The 19,380-nt window shown below is 45.1% G+C and overlaps 1 protein-coding gene across 1 annotated transcript; it reads left to right on the plus strand.

The window, feature by feature from the left end:
- Positions 1 to 310: 310 nt before the first annotated feature.
- Positions 311 to 18,543, plus strand: DHRS7 (dehydrogenase/reductase 7). Its single transcript, XM_063399576.1, has 7 exons — positions 311 to 493; positions 5,079 to 5,231; positions 10,783 to 10,889; positions 11,198 to 11,437; positions 16,231 to 16,353; positions 17,752 to 17,967; positions 18,332 to 18,543. Exons 1-7 carry the CDS (start codon positions 358 to 360, stop codon positions 18,365 to 18,367), a joined length of 1,011 nt encoding a protein of 336 aa, XP_063255646.1. The 5' UTR covers positions 311 to 357; the 3' UTR covers positions 18,368 to 18,543.
- Positions 18,544 to 19,380: the final 837 nt, after the last annotated feature.

A 19,380-nucleotide genomic window follows, 5' to 3' on the forward strand; every position in this document is an offset into this window, starting at 1 on the left:
GTCTCTGCACACCGGAGCCAAGCCCTGGAGGCGGTCCCGCTGCCCGGGACGTGCGGTGGGCAGCGCTGTTCGCAGCGGGGAAAGGCCGGGCAGCCCCGGGGGCACGGCGAGGAGGAGAAACAAAGCGCTCCGCTCCCAGAAATCGACCTTCACCCTCGGCCGCACGCTCGGCCTGTGCCCCACAGCCCCGCGCCGGTGGCCTCAGCCTCGGGGGCAGCGCGGCCGAGCGGAGCGGGGCGGCGGGGAAGGGAGGGGAAGGGCCGGAGGGAAGGCAGGCGGAGGCGGGCAGGAGGCCGGGCGGGCGGCGGGGCGGTCCCGATAAAGGGGCGCCGTGCGGGCGGCTGCGGGGCGGCGGCGATGGCGTGGGGGGACGCGCTGTGCCTGGCGCTGGCGGGAGGGGCCCTGCTGGCGCTGCTGGTGCAGCTGCTGCGCTGGCTCAAGGCCGACGGGGACCTCACGCTGCTGTGGGCCGAGAGGTGGGGGAAGAAGCCAGGTAATGCCGCCCGCCTGCAGCCCGGGCAGGGCACCGCGGGGGCGCCGGGGAAAGAGGGGGGGCCAGGGAGCATCAGCTCCAGGGGTGCTGGTGGCATCAGCCGTCCCCTGGGATTATACCCCAAAGGTGTAATTTACCCTCCCTTTACCGGGATAAGGAGTGTGGTGCCCCTCATGCTCGCAAAGCAGCTCCCAAAAGGCGTCTGTGGCGTGCCCCGGCTCCTTCGGTCCCTCGGTCTTTGTTTTGCAGAGTTTCTGGGCAGGTTCCCGGTGCTGGCAGGGCCCCGCCGAGCAGCTGAGGCTGTGGCTGGGCACAGGGACAGTGTGGAAGGGACGAGTGGCTTTGTAGGCTGCCGCTCCAGCCTGTCCTGACATCTTCAAGCAGATAGTGCGTTCACAGGGGTGTCGAAAGTGTTTACGGTGAAGTAAACATGAGTTTGATTAATGTTGGGGCTAACTGGGTTTCCTGTTCCGTGGATTGTGCCCTGCACACCGTGCTTTAGGGACTGTGCACTGCATCTCTGTGAGATGCTGCCTTGGTCACCTAGGGGACAAAAAGTTTAATGAAATACTGTCAGACAGGCACTTTCTGTTCTTGCTTGTGTTGAGCTTTCTATTCTGATTGCAATTCTCCCTGTTTCTGGACAAAGATCTTTAGAAATCATAGGTTTTGTTTGCTTAATAGAGGCTTTTGGTCAGAAAAGGCACAAATTTGTGAATATCCCCCTAGTTTGGCCTGCTGGGGTGATTTGGCTGCTGTGAGCCGCTGGGTGCAGGTGCTTTAGGTGGAAATGGAGACTGGGGACAGAAGCTGCTCAGAAAGGAGGTGGGATGATCAACACTGCGAGATATTCCATGTGGGAATTGAAATGGGCTGTTGGGTTGGGATTGGGAGACGGGACTGCATTGAGTGAAGGTGGATCAGGAGTGGTGGAGTGAGCATGGGACCGTGATCCCTTAGGGGATGGTGGTGCAGGTGAAGTTTGGTGTTAGGAATGACTGGAGAGAAGAGCAGGACAAACTTGAGACACCCTTGTCTCTTGTTCTCAGGAGAAGCTTCCTGCAAATGAGCATCCTTTTCTGTTCTCCATTAGATGGACTAGCATAAGTAATAAAGCTCTAAAAAATACTACATTTAAATCAGTGTGAACAATCTCCTGTAGCTGTTTGGGTCCTCAGTCCAAAGTTTTGAATGAACTCCTTTAGAAAGTTCCCTTGCTGTAAGAAAACTGCAAAAAATCTTACTGTGTGGACTTTGTAAAGAACATGGAAAGAATCAGGGCAGAGAAGTGAGATAAATCTTGAGTAATACAAACAGACCTGAAGTTTTGTCCTGAGGGATTTATGTGCAATACCCATCAAGATGTAGGAGCTCACTTGGGTAGACAAAGTGTTATTTGAATGTAGCCTTCAGTTACTGAAGGCCTGGAAACCCTTTAAGTAGTCTCTAAAAATTCACATGCAAAGACCAGTGTAGTAATTTTATGATGGAGTTGTTTTAATATGGAATACAAAAAGAATCAGGCAAAAATCCATCAACATAAGAGGTCAGCTGTGTTTTGGCCACCTCCCCTTTGCCCCCAGCCTCTGTGCTTGTAATTAATTAAAATATATAACTGAAATGGTACCATTCAGCAAACCAGGTAGGAAAACAGAAGGGACAAACACTAGAAAAGATAAATAACTTTTTAAATTTCTTCTCCCTTTTCCTTCTCCCCATATTGTACATGTAATGTAGCGTGCCTAGGTAAATAATGTGTGGATCCCTTAATTTTTAATTAAAGGTTTTATTAGAGCTATCACTCTTGCAGTCATTATATGGTGTTATCACTTCTACAACTTTATTATGGGTATTGAAGTTTATGGGGATGGAGGTATTAGCAGAAAGTAGACTGATCTCCTGTGTTTCTTGTGCTATAAACTATAATTACAAAGAAAGGCCTTAATATAGGTAAATCTATATATAAGTAAATATAATTGGTTCCAATTCTATAGGGAAGTTTGACTTTTGGATTTATTCATTGGCAGGTGCTGGATTGCCTCCCATCCTCAGAATATGTGTATGGTCAGCAGAGAAGGATTTTTGGCTACTGGATGCTTTTCCTTCTGTGTTGTGTTTTGCTGGGTGCACAGAAGTCACCCTAAACCCTGTGCTTTTCACAGGCAGCTTAATATTATCAAGCTGAGGGGGAACCTTCCATATATGAAAGCCCTGCTATTAAATTTAGGAATAATGGTATGATTCTTTAGGGCTCTGGAGTAGATGTTCTGCGTTAAACTTCCCTATTTCTAATATTTTTCCTGAAAGGAATGACATGGCAACCTTGTGCTATAAGAGCTATAAAATGTCAGAAAAGAACTCTAAGCAGAGCTACAAACCAACTTTTTGGGTTACTTACAGTGCTAGTCAGTTCAGCCTCTCATTTGTCATGCCTTGTAGCACAGTAGTTAATGGTTAGTAGTGGCATCATCTACTTTTCTTTTTTCATATGGCATGGTTAAATTTTAAACTTCTTTCCAGCACCAACAGAATATTTATTCTGGAGCAAAGCTGATGGTTTGGTGCTTGTTCTGCACCATCATTTGAGGTTTCCCACTGTGTTAGCTCTCAGTAGCTCAATGCTTGCTAAAGATCAGCTGTGGAGAATGGGTGGGAAAACTTTCCTTATCTCAATTATTCTGTTCACAGAACAAGATCCTGACTAACTGCTGTGAAGCTGCCCAAGACAGGTTGGGAACAGGGAAACTAAGTGGTAGGAGGAAGCGGATTTGTTTTCAGTAGCAAGAGGAGTGAGTGTGGTAAGCAGGGTTGAAATTGTGTCCCTGTGTTGTTTTGTTCGTGCAGTGTTTGTCTGCTCGGGTTCTCTGCAGAAAAAAAATGTAGTAGGAGAGGCAAACTCCCATGTTTATTGTGTTTAATTCATTGAATTTGGAATACATTGGAATAAAACTGTAGGAAAAGGATGTGAATAAGCTTTACAGACAGCAGCTATTTGTTCTAACAATAAACACAGTGGATATTCCTACAACTTCAACATCTTTTGTCATCTCCCTAGTTCATAACCTTAGATTACATCTCTCCTTTGGGAAGTGACTCCTGTTGCTGTTGTTACTGTTTTTACAAACAAAAACCTCCAAATAATCCCAAGCCACAAAAGCCTGGGTTTAGGAGGGATGTTTTTGGGCTGAAATGCAGTCAGCTTACAAAAAGACAAATAATGCTTACTGCCAACTCCACAAAGTCAAGCTGAGCTCTGATAGTCAGTCTTGAGTGCTTGCTGCTTTTGTCTGAAGGGTGAAGGGTTTGGTGCTGGTCTGTTTGTGGCTTTTGTGTCATTAAGACTCTAAAAGTAGAAACTTGAAACCCAGTGTTGTGTAGAGAGAACCAGGAAGTGATCACTGGAGAGAGCAGGAAGTAAAAGCAGTGCCAGCCACAGTGAAAAGCAGTATTTTTTCTAAATTAAGTTAGTGGTTAAATTTCAGTGAGCTGAAAAATGCTACTATGATACTTTTCAGAAGGGAACTGGCTTTAAGTCTCAGGAACTTCATTTGGCTCTGATATGAGAATTATGCCATGACATTTTTCTTGGTTGGCTAGATGCTGGAATGCACAGACTTGAGAAACAGAGGGAAGAGCTCCTGTCAGCAGTGCTCTGAGTCAGATTTTCCCCAAGACTGATATTCACTATGGCCGATCTTGAGGAACACAGACTCGTGTCAGACAACAATTTCTTCTGGAAAGTGCTCTGATAGTTGTGCTCTTTCATCCCTAAATCATGTTCTGGAATTGAGTGATTTTTCAGCCACTTGTGGTATTTGATGATTTTGGATATATGTCTGGAAAGCTCAGGCTTTTCCCAGAGCCCAGGTGTACCACGGAGTGGGAATGGTTGTGGACAAGTAGGAACAGGCATTATCAGCAGAGGAGTAAATGGAGCAAGGTGCTCCTAATTTTACTACAGGTTAAAAAAGCATGTCAGGGCAGGAGCTGGGGAATCCACATGTGAATTTACACCTCGGGAACTCTGTGTGCTGTGCCCTGGCCAGTGCAGGAGCTAACCTGCATCAGATGCAAAAGAAAGTGGATGAACACCCATTTGGGTTTTTGTGATTAGCTGTCTTTGTTCAGAGAATTTTACTCAGTTAGCAATTGCTCTGGAACATTTTTTGGGATGAAACATTATTTGGAAAGATTTGCCTAGGCTTTTGTTTGTATTTGCAATACAGTAACTGTTTCCTGTCAATTCCAAGAATTCTTTTCTCCCTTTTCCTCTGAAGCTGTTTTTGATGAGGTTAGTGGAATTGTTGTGTGGATGGCCTGCAGAAATGCAATCAGATTTCTTCCATCAGGTAAATAACCTGTGTTTATTCAGGTTAGCCTTGGAACAAAGTTCAAATGGCAACAGAACAACTATGAACCATTTCACAATTGCATGTGACTGAAAAATGAAGAAGTCAGGATTTTGTAATGCACCCCAAATTGAGCATATTTCTTAAAAACAGTACCAGATTACACCCCTGCAGTGAGTTAGATGCTTATCCTAGCAGTGCCAATGTGTGAACTGCTGTCTGGATTCTTTTGACAGAACATGAACTGCGTGGCAAGGTTGTCTGGGTGACAGGAGCCTCAAGTGGCATCGGAGAAGAATTGACTTACCAGCTGGCAAAGCTGGGAGCCTTGCTTGCCATCTCTGCCAGAAGGGAGGACGAGCTGCAGAGAGTGAAAAAGAAATGCCTTCGTAAGTACAGCTTAGCACTTCATGCAAGAAGTTCCACCCTGGCTGGGCTGGAATTGCCACAGGAACACTAACACAGATATCACGAGAAAAAAATTAATGGTGAAACTCAACTTTATACAGAGATGGTGTCTTCTTTTAGTGAGTGAGAAGCCTTTGTGTAGACCTGCATTTCAACTTCCTACATAAGCCACTGTTAGCTAAAAATCTCATTATCAGTTGCAAGTGTTCTTGTAAGGTATTAGATTAAGAAATTGAATAAATACTTGGTGAATGGAGGAAATGAGCCTGGGGGTATCATCCTGCAAAGAATCAAAGCACGTAGCTGCTTGCTGGTAAGAAATATTCTTTCTTCAGGTTTGTGCACTGAAGAAAGAAAGACAGGCAGAGAGCCAACTGACTTCTCTTTGAAAAATGGACTAACAAAAATGTTCAGAAAAACTTGTTCTAAGAATGTGGAAGAAAGAGGATCCTCCTGTAATCGAGAAGAAAAAATGTCAAGCAAAGTTTAACTATGCCAGTTGTCCTCCATTTAGCTTTCATATGCCTGATGACTCAGTAGTCTGGCTTCATTCCTCCTGTTTCTCTTTTCTCCTCCTGTTTTCTGGCTTGGCAGCAAGGGGAATAGGCAGTTAATTCACACTGATAGAGAGTTTGAACATGATTAACGTTTTGCATTTTCTCAGGCTCTTTATCCTCTATAGCTCAGGATGGAGTATTTTATGTGGAATGTGTTATCACACCAAGAGTTCAGTCTTAGTAATGTTGACAGAATGTCCACAGTCTACTTGGAATGTGTGCTAGGGAATAATCAGATGTTTTTCTTGGATTAGCACCTAAACATGTCTAGAAAGCTAAAAGCTGCAGCAGCCTACTCAGAAGAGCTTTCAAGGAACTTTCAAAAATGCACAACTCCTTAATTTTATTTTCTGAAGGCTCCAAAGAGCAATCACCTAAAGTCTGATGTTTAAAAAGAGGCAGGGGACACGTGATGACAGCGTGGTGAAGTGCCAATCATAACAAAGTCCCCGAGCTGTGTGGTGCAATGGTCAGTGCTCAGCAGAAAGCTGCAACTCCATTTGCGTCCGTGGCTGTTTGTTGTGATTGCAAAATTGATAACACGAGACAGGCTGGCAGCAGCTGCAATCCTGGCTAGGCATTTTTAGGAAACACTTGTGTGATGTGCTAGGGAATATTCAGAAATATTATTTCAAGTAATGTGGACCAAGAGCAGTGATTTACCTGAGAGGATTTCTGCTGCTGCCAACTTTCAGTGGCCCTGAGAATGTCTGAGCTGTGCCATACACAACCTTGGAAGTCTTCTGTAGCTTATGAAAGCCTTGTGCTTTGCAAATATTTGCTGCTGAACTTTGCTTTGACTGAAAGTCTGATTAGTAGGAATATTGGAAATTCTTCAGTAACACAGAAACAACCAGGGCAGGAAGTGATAGGACAAGGGGGAATGGATTTAAACTGACAGAAACCAGGGTTGGATTGAGTATTTTGAAGAAATTCTTGCTTTTGAGGCTGGTGAGGCCCTGGCACAGGTTACCCAGAGTGCCTGGCCCATCCCTGGAAGTGTCCAAGGCCAGGATGGATGAACCTTTGAGCAACTTGGTCTGGTGGAGGGTGTCCCACTCCAAGGCAGGGGTTTAGAATGAAGTGATATTTAAGGTCCCTTCCAACCTCAACTATTCTGTGATTCTATGATAGTTCATGTTTTCTACAGCAGCTCCTAAGTAGTGGAAGGTAGTAATTGGACCCACTTCCACTCTTATCCTTTGCTTCTCCAGGCTCTGTAAATCCAGATTCCACTCTTTCCTTGACTGTTATGTGTGCCAGCCCACCCAAACCAACTTAGTGGCCCTATGCTCCTCTATCTCCAGTTTATCAGTATTTGTTTTGAACTAGGGGGTCTGAAATTAGACACAGTGCTCTAGGTGCAGTCTTGGAATGCTGTGTAGAAGCTCTTAAAAATTGCTTTCCCTCAGTGTGATTTTATTAGTGCATTGCCAGAGCCAGTTGCTGGCTTGCACTCAGCTTGCTGCTGTCCTTCCATCAGGGTCCAGGTCTTGTTTGGAGATCTGACCCTCTGGATGTTGGCCTGCAGTGCTGCAGAGCAATATCCTGGCCCAGGTGTGAAAAATCTGCATTTTGATTTATTGAGCTTAAGGAGGTTTGTCAGACTATTTTTAGAGCTTGTTAAGGTGCCTCTGCATGGCACTCCAGCCCTGCAGCAGGACTGCTCCTCAGAACTTGATGTGGAGTTAAAATTTTATGAAAATCTGTGTTTTTCCCATCATCTGGGTCATCAATGAAGATATTCAAACATATTATCATGGAAGGATGCCACAGCTGATCACAAAAAGCAGTTGAGTTGGTCAGGCAGTACATGGCTGTGGTAAATCCATGGTGGCTTTTCCCACACACCCTCTTGTCCTTCACTTACTTGGAAATTGCTTTCAGGAGGAATTGCCATGTAATTTTCCCAAGGACTGAGGTCAGGCTTTGTGACATTTGCTTTCTTGCTGTCCCTGGGGAGCTACTCTGCTTAGAAGAAAATTCCAGAAAGGAGTGATGTTGGTCAGCTCTTGTCAGTCATGGATGCATACATTGCCCTGCTTGTACGTGCATTTTCTCCCTAATTTCTCTGACTCTGGTAGTGTTTCTTTCTCCAGAGAGTAGCCTCAGGAGTGTGGGACACCTGGGAGGAGACCTTGCCAGAGAAGACTGGGACAAGGAAGGCCTTAAGTACCTCATGTTTTTCTGTGCATTTCACCATTTCTTCCTCACCACCCCTGTCCAGCAGTGAGCTCGCTCTGTCTTTGGCCTCCCTTTTATTGCTGCTGTACCTGTGAAGCCTTTGCTGCCTTTCACATTCCTCAGCTCCAGTGGAAATTTCAGTTTCACCTTCACCTGGCTGTTGATCTTCCTGATTCCCTCTCTCCATGCATGTCCAGTGGGTCCATGTGCTCCCTGGCTGGCCTGTCCCTGCTTCCACCTACATGTTTTCTCTTGGCAGCTGAGTTCAAGGCTGTCCTGAAAGGTTTGAGTAGCATGGGATGGATGCAGTCTGAGCAGCAAAGTGCAACATCAGTGTAAATTTGGCTGATTTATGGGGCATAATTGGAGCTCATGTGCTGCAACACGCCTGCTGTACAGGTTGAACACAGCAGCAACTGAACTGTGTCAGGAACAAGCACATATATCTTGTTCAAAGTTTAGTGACACCACCCTGTGGTACAGGTTTGTGCGTTTTCCTCTGCTTAAAAGCACAGGGGGAGAGAGAAAGAGGGAAAGGTAATCCCTGTTGAGTCATGCGTATGCCAACTCAACACTTCACTGCACTTGGGCAGGAGGGAGAGAAAACAACTTGTATAACTCACTTGGCTCCTGCAAGAGGCTTCTCTATTTCCCCCAACCACTCTTTCTCTTTCTTTTGTGAGAAATGTTGGAGGCTGTTTTCTCTCAAAAGCCCTAAAAATTAAAAAAAAAAAGTGTGGGGGGGAATGTTTCTCAGTTTGGCAAAGGTCAAATATGATTTAATTATGGATAGGCCAAATGAGTGACAGGCAATCTATAAGTTCAAGAATTATACAGTAATTGAGGTTGAAATGGACCCCAGGAGGTCACGTTGATCAGCCTCTGCTGAAAGCTCAACCTCTGCTGAAGGGCATTTATGCAAGGGAGAAAGAAAAGGCAGAAGAGGAAACGCAGAAGAGCTGGAAAATACTACTCTGAGCTATAGTGTTTATCACGTTGTGTAAAACTGCTACAGGAGATTAACATGTATTGAAAAGAGTTGTTGGTCTAAAACTCAAGCAGTAAACTTTAAACTGAGGTCTCCCACTTGGGACCAAGTATTTTTTGTGGATGTCACAATTGTTCCCTTAGAAACATCACTTTGGTAGCAGGCAAAAGGGGCAGTGGAATATTAGGGATTGTTAGTAAAAGCAGTGAGGAACACAGTGTGTGAGTTGGGACATTTATGTGTGTTCTACACTAGGCACAGTGCTGGGCACCAACCAGAAAAACAGTGGGATAGTGAAAGGGAGAAGGAGTTTAGAAAAGGGTGGCAGGAGTGCTTGGTTTTTGTAAAAGCTGTCTGTGAGGAGTGCCTGAAGTAAGGATCCCTCACCCTAGAAAAGGACTAGGTAGAATTTGAATGCTGTGGAGGGTGGAAATCCAGTACAAAGTTTCTGGTTTAAAATTTCCTGATGTCAGACATTTCTTACACGTCACAAAAGAGCACTTCCTTCCTTGCCAGCAGTCTGTGTCTGTTCCTCTGCTCTTTCCTTTCTCCCCTGTGTAGCTTTCATGACTGGGCTGAGCCTGTGGTCTTGCTAACCCATGACAGAAACATCCACACCCCAGCAGGTTTCAGCTGTGCAAATTGCTTCAGGCAGCAGAGGTGGAGGTGTGTCCCTGAGAGGGCACCTTAAACTGCATTTTACTGCTGTATTTCTGGAAGAAATGGAGAAGAAAATGCACGTGGAGGGGTTGGAGGAAGCAATAAATGGAAATACTTCTAGCATTAAACCAGGCAGTTGGGTTTATTTTAACCGGTGGCTTAAATACTAATGACCTTTGAACAGAGGCAACTTGTGGGTTTAAGTGACCTCTTTATTTCTATATCACTGTTAAGACAAAGTTCAAATTTCCCTATATTTGCAAGAAATAGTAATTAAGTCAAAGCCTGAGGCTCTCTGAAGAGAGCAGCTGCCTAAAGGGGAGCAGCCACACTTAGATGTGCCTGGGAGTTGATGTAGAAAAAAAGAGCATTAACAAACTAATATAAATAATATAAAAATTCTTGTTAGGTGTCGTTTAAAAAAAGCTTGAAATGATGAAGATTTTCTTTTTGTGAGTCATCTGCCCCAAAACCCCAGGGTAACAAATCACTGCTCAAGAAATGCCTTCTTTGGAAAAGGTCAGTTGTTCTGAAGAGACAGTGGGGAAAAACACGACAAAAAGGCTGGAACTTGATGGCAGCTGACTTTTATTTCAGGGTACAGATATGTTAAAAGCTGTCAGTTAAACAAAAGCTTTTTATCTCCTCCCAAAAAGCCCCCAGTAGTTCAGCTTCTCTAGAATTTGCCATGCAGCTACTCAGGTATATATGCTGTGTTTTGGGTGTGAATTGTATGAGTCCTGTTGTCAGGAATAAACATGCTTGACCTGTTGACATCCAAGCAAAGTGTCAGGCTCCCAATGTGCTTCTGAATCCCTCTGTAAAAAACTGGATTTTACTCCTAACTATTGCAATTTATTTGGAGAGGTGAAACTTCTGTATTGTGCTACAAAGCCTGTTTGATAAAGTCAGGCTTTTCATATACAAAAACATAATGAGAAAAACACTTGGTAGGACCAGATAAAGTAGATTCTATGTGGGGGTCAAAATGGAAACAAAGCAAGCATTTTATTTCCAACTTGATGTTATGGTCTCTTGATGTCTTCTCTGTGCAAATGTGGTGTTTAAAAGCATGTTATATTTCCCACAGTTCTGATGTTGGGAGTCTTATCAGCTCTCATTCCCTTTATGGATTCTTTTTAGAGATTAGCAGCCTGACTGAAAATGATATCCTTGTTCTGCGTCTTGACCTGACTGACAGAGCCTCTCACGAAGCTGCGACCAACAGTGTGCTCAAGCATTTTGGCAAGGTAAGATGTGCTGCTGGGGTTAAACTTCTTTTTTTTCTTGGTCTCCTAGACCTGCATTTATGTTCATACTTCACTTTTATTTCACTGTGTGTGATAAATTCAGCAGTGTCTGCATCTTCCTTCGGTTTCAGTATTAAACTTGCCAAAAAGTAATTTTTATCCCTTCTGTTGCTTGTTTCTGGTTTTCAGCAACAAACAATAATCACTGGTCCTTCCCAAGGACTAAACACTCACTGAATTGCCTGAGGAAGCAGAAATATTAAAGGAAATTGTGTTTGTATTGATTTATCTTTGCATTCTTTCCCGAGATCGATGTTTTGGTCAACAACGGCGGGCGCTCGCAGCGCTCCCTGTTCGTGGACACAAACCTGGATGTCTACAATGCCATCATCGAGCTCAACTACCTGGGCACCATCTCCCTCACCAAGTATGTCCTGAACCACATGATCCAGAGGAAGAAAGGGAAGATTGTCACTGTCAGCAGTGTCATGGGCATCATGGGAGCCCCTCTGGCCACTGGCTACTGCGCCAGCAAGCACGCTCTGCAGGTGAGTTACACTCTGCAACTTCATTAAGTTAATTAAGTGGGCCAGTCCCAGTGCTGTACCAGTTCTGTGCAGAAAACACAAGTCTCACCTGAAATTTCACACAGCACATGAAACATCCTCAGGTATTGAAAGTCCTTTAGAATTAATTTGCTCTGAAATGTGAAATAGCTCCTGCTGTAGATTTTTTTTTTCCTGGCTGGAATTTGAGTGCCAGCATAATTGGCTCTAACTATTACATGGTTAAAGTCCATTAAAATCAGATGAGGGAATTCCTCTATGAGAGGATTATTCTGTTGCATACATTGCCCTAATACTCTCAATTCATTTAGGGAGAAAGAGTCACTGGTGAGAGTTTAAGACTTGAAGAAATCTTTAGGACAGAGAAGTGAGAACACCGAGTGGTAAGGCAGACTAATCAGAAAAAGGAGAATTCCTGATCCCTCTGGGAACAACTGAACGATTCTTCCCAAGAGTCTGTGTCTTTTTGTGGTGTGAAGAACTGGCAGCTCACAGTGGCATAGGAAGTTATCTTCTGCCTAACACTTAGCACTCAACATTGCCTGGAAAAAGTTTTCAAAAGCAGTGTCACTTGAGTAGAAAAACATAAAAGAGGAGCTCAGAAAAGTTTCTGCCTGTATCATTGAGGAATCTCTTGTTTAACTAGTAAATTTGTTTGGACATATTTGTCTTTCACCACTGTTTGGCCTCCTGCTAATGTACATTTTGATCTCAGTAAAACAAACTTCAGCTGTGCTCAGTGATGGTTTAAAAACTGGCTTCTTCTTACTCCCTGCTGCATTTCAGCACGTGAACAGAACAAACAACTGCTTAAGCCAAGGGATCAATATCTTTTTCGACAATTTGACCAGCAACAACAAAAATGTAACAAGTGGCTGACAGTGCAAAGCCTCTTGAAAAGATGAAGATATAAAATATGGTGACAGATCTCTGCTAAAAAAAATTCAGCTAGTGATGGGGAGAGATCTGCTGCTCTTCATTGGAGTGGCAGTGCTGGAATTGCCCATTACAGGCCAGCTTTTGGGTTAAGCCTGGTAGATTAGAAGAGTGCAATGAGCAAAGCCTGACTTCCCTTCATGCTCCTTTATTTATTAAATGTTCTTTCGGTTGAATTATCTTTGGGTGTGGTGCTGCTGGGCTAAGCATGGCTAATTAATTGCAAAGCACAAGGAATTCACGTGTTGCTTTAAAAATACTCAGAATTGTGAAGCTCATGTTAAGATTGGGAGCACAGACAAAACTTTGAAGAGGTGGTTTACTAAAAGTCATTAAAATAAGCTGATTGGACTGTTTCTGTCTTTATTAGCTTTTACCTCAATAACCAGGCCAGACTCCAAACCTCCTTCCTTGTTTTGTTCACAGTAATTCTACAAACTCTAATTGCAGGTGTTGAAACATGACTTGCAATATTGATTTTGGAAATACTCTGCCTGAGAGTCTTTGATCAGTCTGGAGTTATGGCTACAAGTAGGCATGAAGCCCCCAAAAGTTGGGAAAGCTTTTTTGAAATAACAAACTTCACCAGGGCAGTTCAGATAAAGGAATTCTGTAGGAATGGCAGCCCTCCTTAGATAACCCTGGAGCCCATTTCTGATGGTGAGCAAGAAGAAATGGAGACTGGAAGAGGTGAGGGGAAAAATAAGCCAAAGCAAAAAGAGGTGCTTTTCCTCTTCAGGTTTGCCAGCATGTATCCACCTGTATTCTGAGATCTTCCTGAAGGTTGTGTTTTGGCCACCAATTATTAAATATGTGAGCCCATCTGACATGGATTCATCTGTTGTGGTTTTTGGCTTGCTTTGTTTTGTTTTTTAATTCATGCCTTGGAGTCTATCCCAGCTGACACACTTAATGCTGCAAACTTAATTACACCTTTTTTTGAAAAAGTCCTTCCTTTTGCTTATGGTTGGGTTTTTTTTTTTTTTAATTCCTTTAAATGGCAGTTGTAGGAGGAAGGAAGGAATTCTGCCTGGAATTAGAATCTGTTCTTGAAACAATCATGCTTTGATTCATGCCAACTGGAATTCTTCATAACAATGTTCTACTGATGAAATTACCCTTTATTTCGGTGCTGGGAGTGCTGTAAGAGCATGAGTCAAGCCCGTGGCAGTCTGCATCTGCCTGGTGCAGTTTCCCCCCTGGAGGGATAATGCTCATGGAGATCATGTGCCATTCACCCAGTTGTAATTCATCTAATTGGGGAGTGGATCAGGAATTCAAGATGTTCCTTCATCAGGAACCTGTCTAAGAAGCACATGGACTGAGCAGCAACAGCTCCTTTCTTTGTTCAGTATCTGATCATTAATGGAATTTCTAAATATTTCTGTCAAGGTACCAGTGGTTTCAGCCTTGCCTTGTTTAGCATCTTCTAGGATTTGGTCACTAGGCTGGAAAGACCCAGAGATGGCTGAAATAAGTTCCTGTCCCACGCACTCTGCCTGGATGTCAGAGCTGGCTTCAGTCTGGGCTTGGTGGAAACACTCAGGTCCTTCCTCTTGCACTGGAGTTCCTTTACTGCTCCCAAATCTGGGTCTGTCCCTGCCTAAGTTTCAATAAGAAAAAACACTTATTTTTCTTGCTGAGGAATTTAAAGCTTCTCTTCTGGGAGGAAGTAGAGGAATTTAATACCAGTTATCTTTGGATATCAAGGATAAGTGCTGGAATTAGGAAACATGTGCATACTGCACACAGAGCCTCCAGAGGGGACTGAGTCTGTATAAAATTCTGCTTTTCCAGAGGCCCTTGTCAGTGTGTATCAGCCAGGATTTGGGGTGAGTGAGTGTCCTGGCCCTCCTGTGTTGCTGGTGAAGGCTGTGCCTCTTCTCTGGTGTAACCCTTGGAGCTGCAGCACAAGGGAAGGATGTGGGACAGCAGAATGGCTGCAGAGCAGGAACAGGAGCTCGCTGCCACCTCTGGCTACTTGCATTTTGTGTTTACAGCCTTTAATGGACTCACCCTGGCTTTGACAGTGCCCACAGAGCTGCCTGCTGCTGTGTGTCCTTGTGTGGCTGCTCAGGTGCCCAGTTTTAGGTACAGCTTGGATCCCAGGATCCACCCACCATCTGAGCAGGTGTAGGAGCTTTGTCAAAAGTGACTGAGCTGTGGTCTGGTGCTTCCCTTCTATCACAGCATTCCCAGACACGTCCTTCCACCTCCTCAACTCCTGGAAGTGCATCTTGAGTGTGTTCCCTTCAGGGAAAATGGGAGCCAGCTCTGTTTATCTCCTCAAATGCACAGGGAGTGGTGGGAAAGTGGGGGTCCAAGTATCTTTTATTGTATGATTTTATCCTCAGCTGGACCGACAGCATCACCTTTGTGACAGTGACAACCTCAGGGTTTGGGGCTTTTCTGAAAGAAGTGGGGGAGGGGAGGGGATGAAGAAAGTGCAGGTGGGGATGTAGCATTAGCCTGGAGTGATGGATAAAACACAGCCCTGTTTGTACACACGAGGGTGGAGGAGCCAGGGCAGGGCCTGGCTTTTGAAACCAAAACAATCGGGTGTCCAGGAGCAGATTCCTATCTGTCCAGGAGCAGATTCTGGGCACATGAGTCCAGCTTAGTCCTCTCCAGGCTTTGCTCACTTGCTGTGAAGATCCAGCCCCAGATCTGGGGCCTGCAGGTACTCACGACTTTAAATTCATGCTCAGTGTTTTAGGGAACCGAACTGCAAAGCCTGTATGGAATCCATAAATTGGAATTAGCCAGCAGTAGCTGGGACATTGGAGCCCCTGTTCTTGGTCAGAGCTTCGGTGGCTGTCCCAGCTGCTGGTTCTGTGTCACCACAGGCTCATCTGACTGCTTTTAGCCTGTGCTGCAGCTCGGGGAAGAGCTCTGGGTCAGCCACCCCTCCTCCCAAACTGGATGGGAGTAAAGTGATAAAATTTTACTACAGTGGGAGAAGTTTATCAGCCTGTGCTCATTCTGTGTCTCTGTTGTGACACAAAATTGTGTTGGAACAGATACAGGGGACTGTTGGTAGGTCAAAGATAAGACATGATGGGGTGTTGGCTAAATCATCCTCCACAGTGCTTGGTCAGCAGCTTTGGTGGAATACACCCTTCTGAATTGGCCCTGTTTCCCATAACAGCTGCTGCCTAAATGTGAGTTGCTACAGAGATTCAGAAAATCTTGTATCCTCTTAGCGCAAAGAAAATAAGTGTTCACAATTTTTGTAATTTTGGTTTAACTTGGATACACCGCTAGCATATTCCTGAGCTGAAATAAGATTTGTATCTATGTGGATGCCAATTTCAAACTCTGTAGCAAATTCAGTGCTGCAACTTAATCCCCTGAAGTGTCAGGGTGCATTTTTGACTCTGCTATGCTGAAAATTTTCCTCCTTTTCTTCCATAAACCAGTGCCACGTACTTCACAGAAACTGTGTAAATAAACTCTTTATTGTCACCCCAAACAGCAATTGACCTGCAAAAGTTAATTTCTGTGATACTGCAATTCTTAGGATTGGTGACATTTCCACTGCCAAACAGCAAGACTTATCCTCAGTACAGGGGCAGCAGAATCTGGCTGTAGTTTAGAGAAATTGTGGTGTATTTGGTAAGATGAGGATAGATCCCTCACTGGTTTATATATCAATGTCTGTAACTGCAGATAAAATGCTAAATTAGCCATTGATTGTGAAAAGTCAAAGAAAGTAGTAGGAATTGCTTGTAGTAGAATCTTGTTATATTTACAGTATAAGTTTGTATGACAAGATGTCATCAGCTAAACCTTGCAAAAAACGTGGAAAAGGAAGATTTCACTGTATTTTTGTGTTCTAGGGATTCTTTAATTCTCTGCGGACTGAGCTGACTGACTACCCTGAGATAAGCGTTATCCAAATCTGCCCAGGGCCTGTGCAGTCCCAGATCATCCAAAATGTCTTTACTGAGAATCTTGCAAAGGTAAGGACTCAGTTCTGTTGGGACAAACCCAACTTTTGCTGTGGGGTCAGTGATTCTTTTGTGGGGCACTTCTATCTGGTTTTGTCCTCCTTGCAAACCTCATCTTCTTACCAAGAAATGCTTCGAGTGCTGCAGAACTTTGTACACTCTTGTAATTCTTGGTGGAATCAAATGGAAATTGAGTTTGATTGCTATTCCTTCTCCCTTCCAACACAAACAACCCAAGTCTAGTAAAATGTACTGTACAGCCACTGTGCTGCAGTTTTGGGGGGAAAGCCAGGATTTTCTGGACACAGCTCTGCCTGGGGAACGCTGTCCTTGCTGCACAGGTAGGGTTTTGTTTGCCCTGGTCACGCTGTGCCCTGGTGGGTGACGTGGGTGACGCTGCTGCTGGCACAGCCCCAGCTCAGCTGACACGAGCTGTGCATTCCTTTCCTGTTAGGGATTGTTCCAGGAGGAAAAGCAAAACCTTCCAACTGCACAGTGGCTTTTAGTAAAGGCTGTCTGACAAAGCAGCAGGCAGAAATTGCTACTGTGATACATCAAACTGTAATCTGCCCTAAATTCAATCGATTTGAAGCTCAGGATGACCCACCAGTGAGGGGGAGGGGATCTCTGGTTGCTGAATTGAGTTCTGGAGTGATTTTTGTGTTGCAAAACTTCTGACTTGCGTGAAAGAAAAGATGTACTTTTTGAACAATGGTGAAAGTTGCAAAACACATTCCTCAGATTTCAGTGTGGCAGAAGACCAGGGAGGAGGAGCAAATCTAGAGTAGAACTGCTTTTGCCCTGTGAAACAGAAGGACAGATTGCTAGAGCGGCCTGTAATTGCTGGAGTGAAATGTGCACAAGTTCACGGGGCTGTGGTTTATGTTCACTGTGTGATACACAGGGACAAGACCTGAGGCTGATGTCCCTGCTCCAAAGCAGCTGGCTGCTTTTCTCTTGGTTGAGATGGAGAGAACTGGCAGGAATATGGAAGTTAATGGGGAATGTGACCTCACCTACTAACCTGGCTACTTGAGTAACTTGTGTAGAATGGGGCAGGCACAGCTGGGAACTGGGGAGTTCCCATTCCTCAGAGCTGCAGATGGTGGAACTTGTACAATAATCCCCATCAAGTGGAAGCCCTGCTGAAGCAGGACAGAGCTTGGAGATCCATTTTTTTTTTAAACCTTTGAGCCATCAATAGAGGCATTAATTAAAAGGGTGCTTTATTTGAGCCAAAGGAAGGTGGAAAGTGTGGAAACCAGAGGATAGTGAGGGATGGGTTCCCCTGCCCCAGTCTCCTGTAGGGAAACCAGGAGCAGTGTGTCTGTCACATAGAGCAGGGCCCTTTTCCCCCCTCTGTCTCTCCCCCATCCAGCTGTAACCCCTCCCTGCTCTGTCCCCCCTCAGTCCATCGAGAACAGCGGGGACCAGTCCCACAAGATGCCCACGGACCGCTGCGCCCGCCTCACCCTGGTGAGCGTGGCCAACGACGTGAAGGAGGCCTGGATCAGCGACCACCCCTACCTGGCCGTGTGCTACCTGTGGCAGTACGCGCCCACCTGGGCCTGGTGGCTCATGAACAGGATGGGCAAGAGGAGGATACAGAACTTCAAGAGCGGAATTGTGAGTGTGCAGTGCCCCCCTCTCTCCCCTGCTTGCTTGTTTCACTCTGCTGCTGTGGGAGCATTGGGGTTGTGTTGCTCCTCACTCACTCTTAGAGCCCTGATGTGCAGGGCAGTGTTCTATTCCTGCAGCGCTCCCTGGTAGATGCTCTTTTTCCTTTTGGTATAAAAAACCCTCCCATTTTGAAGTACTGCAAGAACAGGAAATACAAAAATAAGGGTGGCACATGCAGGTTAAAACTTAGTGCTTTCACACTAACTGCCCATGGCCACAAGCTGTTTTTAAGTCTTTCACTCCCAGTGTTGTTTTTAACAGAGCAGAAAGCTGGGTGGGGAAATACTGATTTAATGTCCTCTCCCTCCAGGATGCTGATGCCTCTTATTCAAGGAAGAAGAAGTAAGGATGAGTGTGTACAAAATCCTGCTGAACTTGTGCTAAGGCTGAGAAACTTTTCATAGTGCATGACTGCGAACAACAGCTTTTCTTTTGGTTTTGTTATGTCTTTGTCATCCTGTAACTTGACAGATCTATGGAGCTGATGACACACTTGCCTAAATAAAAATCTCTTTCTAAACACACCTGTCTCATGCCAAACTCCCACAGGCTGAATTTTTAAGCTTACAGAAACTGAGACACACAAGAGGCTGGGCTGCTGCTCTGACACAGGGAAATACCTGGTAAGCAGCCTAGAAGTATAGACCCCAGGATCCTGTTTCCCTCACTTTCATTCCTAATTCATGTTGATTAAAAGAAAATACAAGAAGAGTGAAGAACGGAGGCCAAGCATGTCTGGTCTGTGCTTGGGATGTTGCTTGAGTCAAATGTGTGTTCAGAGCCCTTCATTTCTGACACATCAGAACTCTGGAACATTTCCCAACTCTGCTGCCTTTACACTTCCCTGTGTGTGATCAACATCACAATCTAAAGCAAGCAGGCGTTGGGAAGAATGAAATAAAGCTCTGCACACACCTGGTTAGAAAACAGCAGTTCAGGGGTCACAGGGGATAACAATGGGGTGGCCTGTCCCCAGCTCAATCCCATTGCTGAGAGCAGTACGAAGATGCCATCAGTAATCCCAACAAGGCCAGGGCTGAAGGTGCTCCGATTGCTGAATTCCAGAGGAATCAAAGAACTGTTCCAAACCAAACAGGCCCTGGTTCAAGAGCACACAAGGAAAACAGCAGCTGAACAGGAGCACTTGGCTGCACAGAGCTGTGGGACAGAACAGGAAGTTTTAACCTTGTTCCTGCCAAAACCAGAATGCAGACAGGTGTAAGGTGAGGGACTGTGACTCGGGCTCTCAGGGCTGTGGCCACCCTGGGCTGTGAGTGGGGGTGTGGGACAGCTGCCTGTGACAGCAGGGGACAGGATGTGGCAGGGCAGCAGAGCCCAGCTCCACATTCCTGTGCTGCA

This window comes from Prinia subflava, chromosome 5, assembly GCF_021018805.1.
Source record: "Prinia subflava isolate CZ2003 ecotype Zambia chromosome 5, Cam_Psub_1.2, whole genome shotgun sequence".
Classification (NCBI taxonomy): Eukaryota; Metazoa; Chordata; class Aves; order Passeriformes; family Cisticolidae; genus Prinia; species Prinia subflava.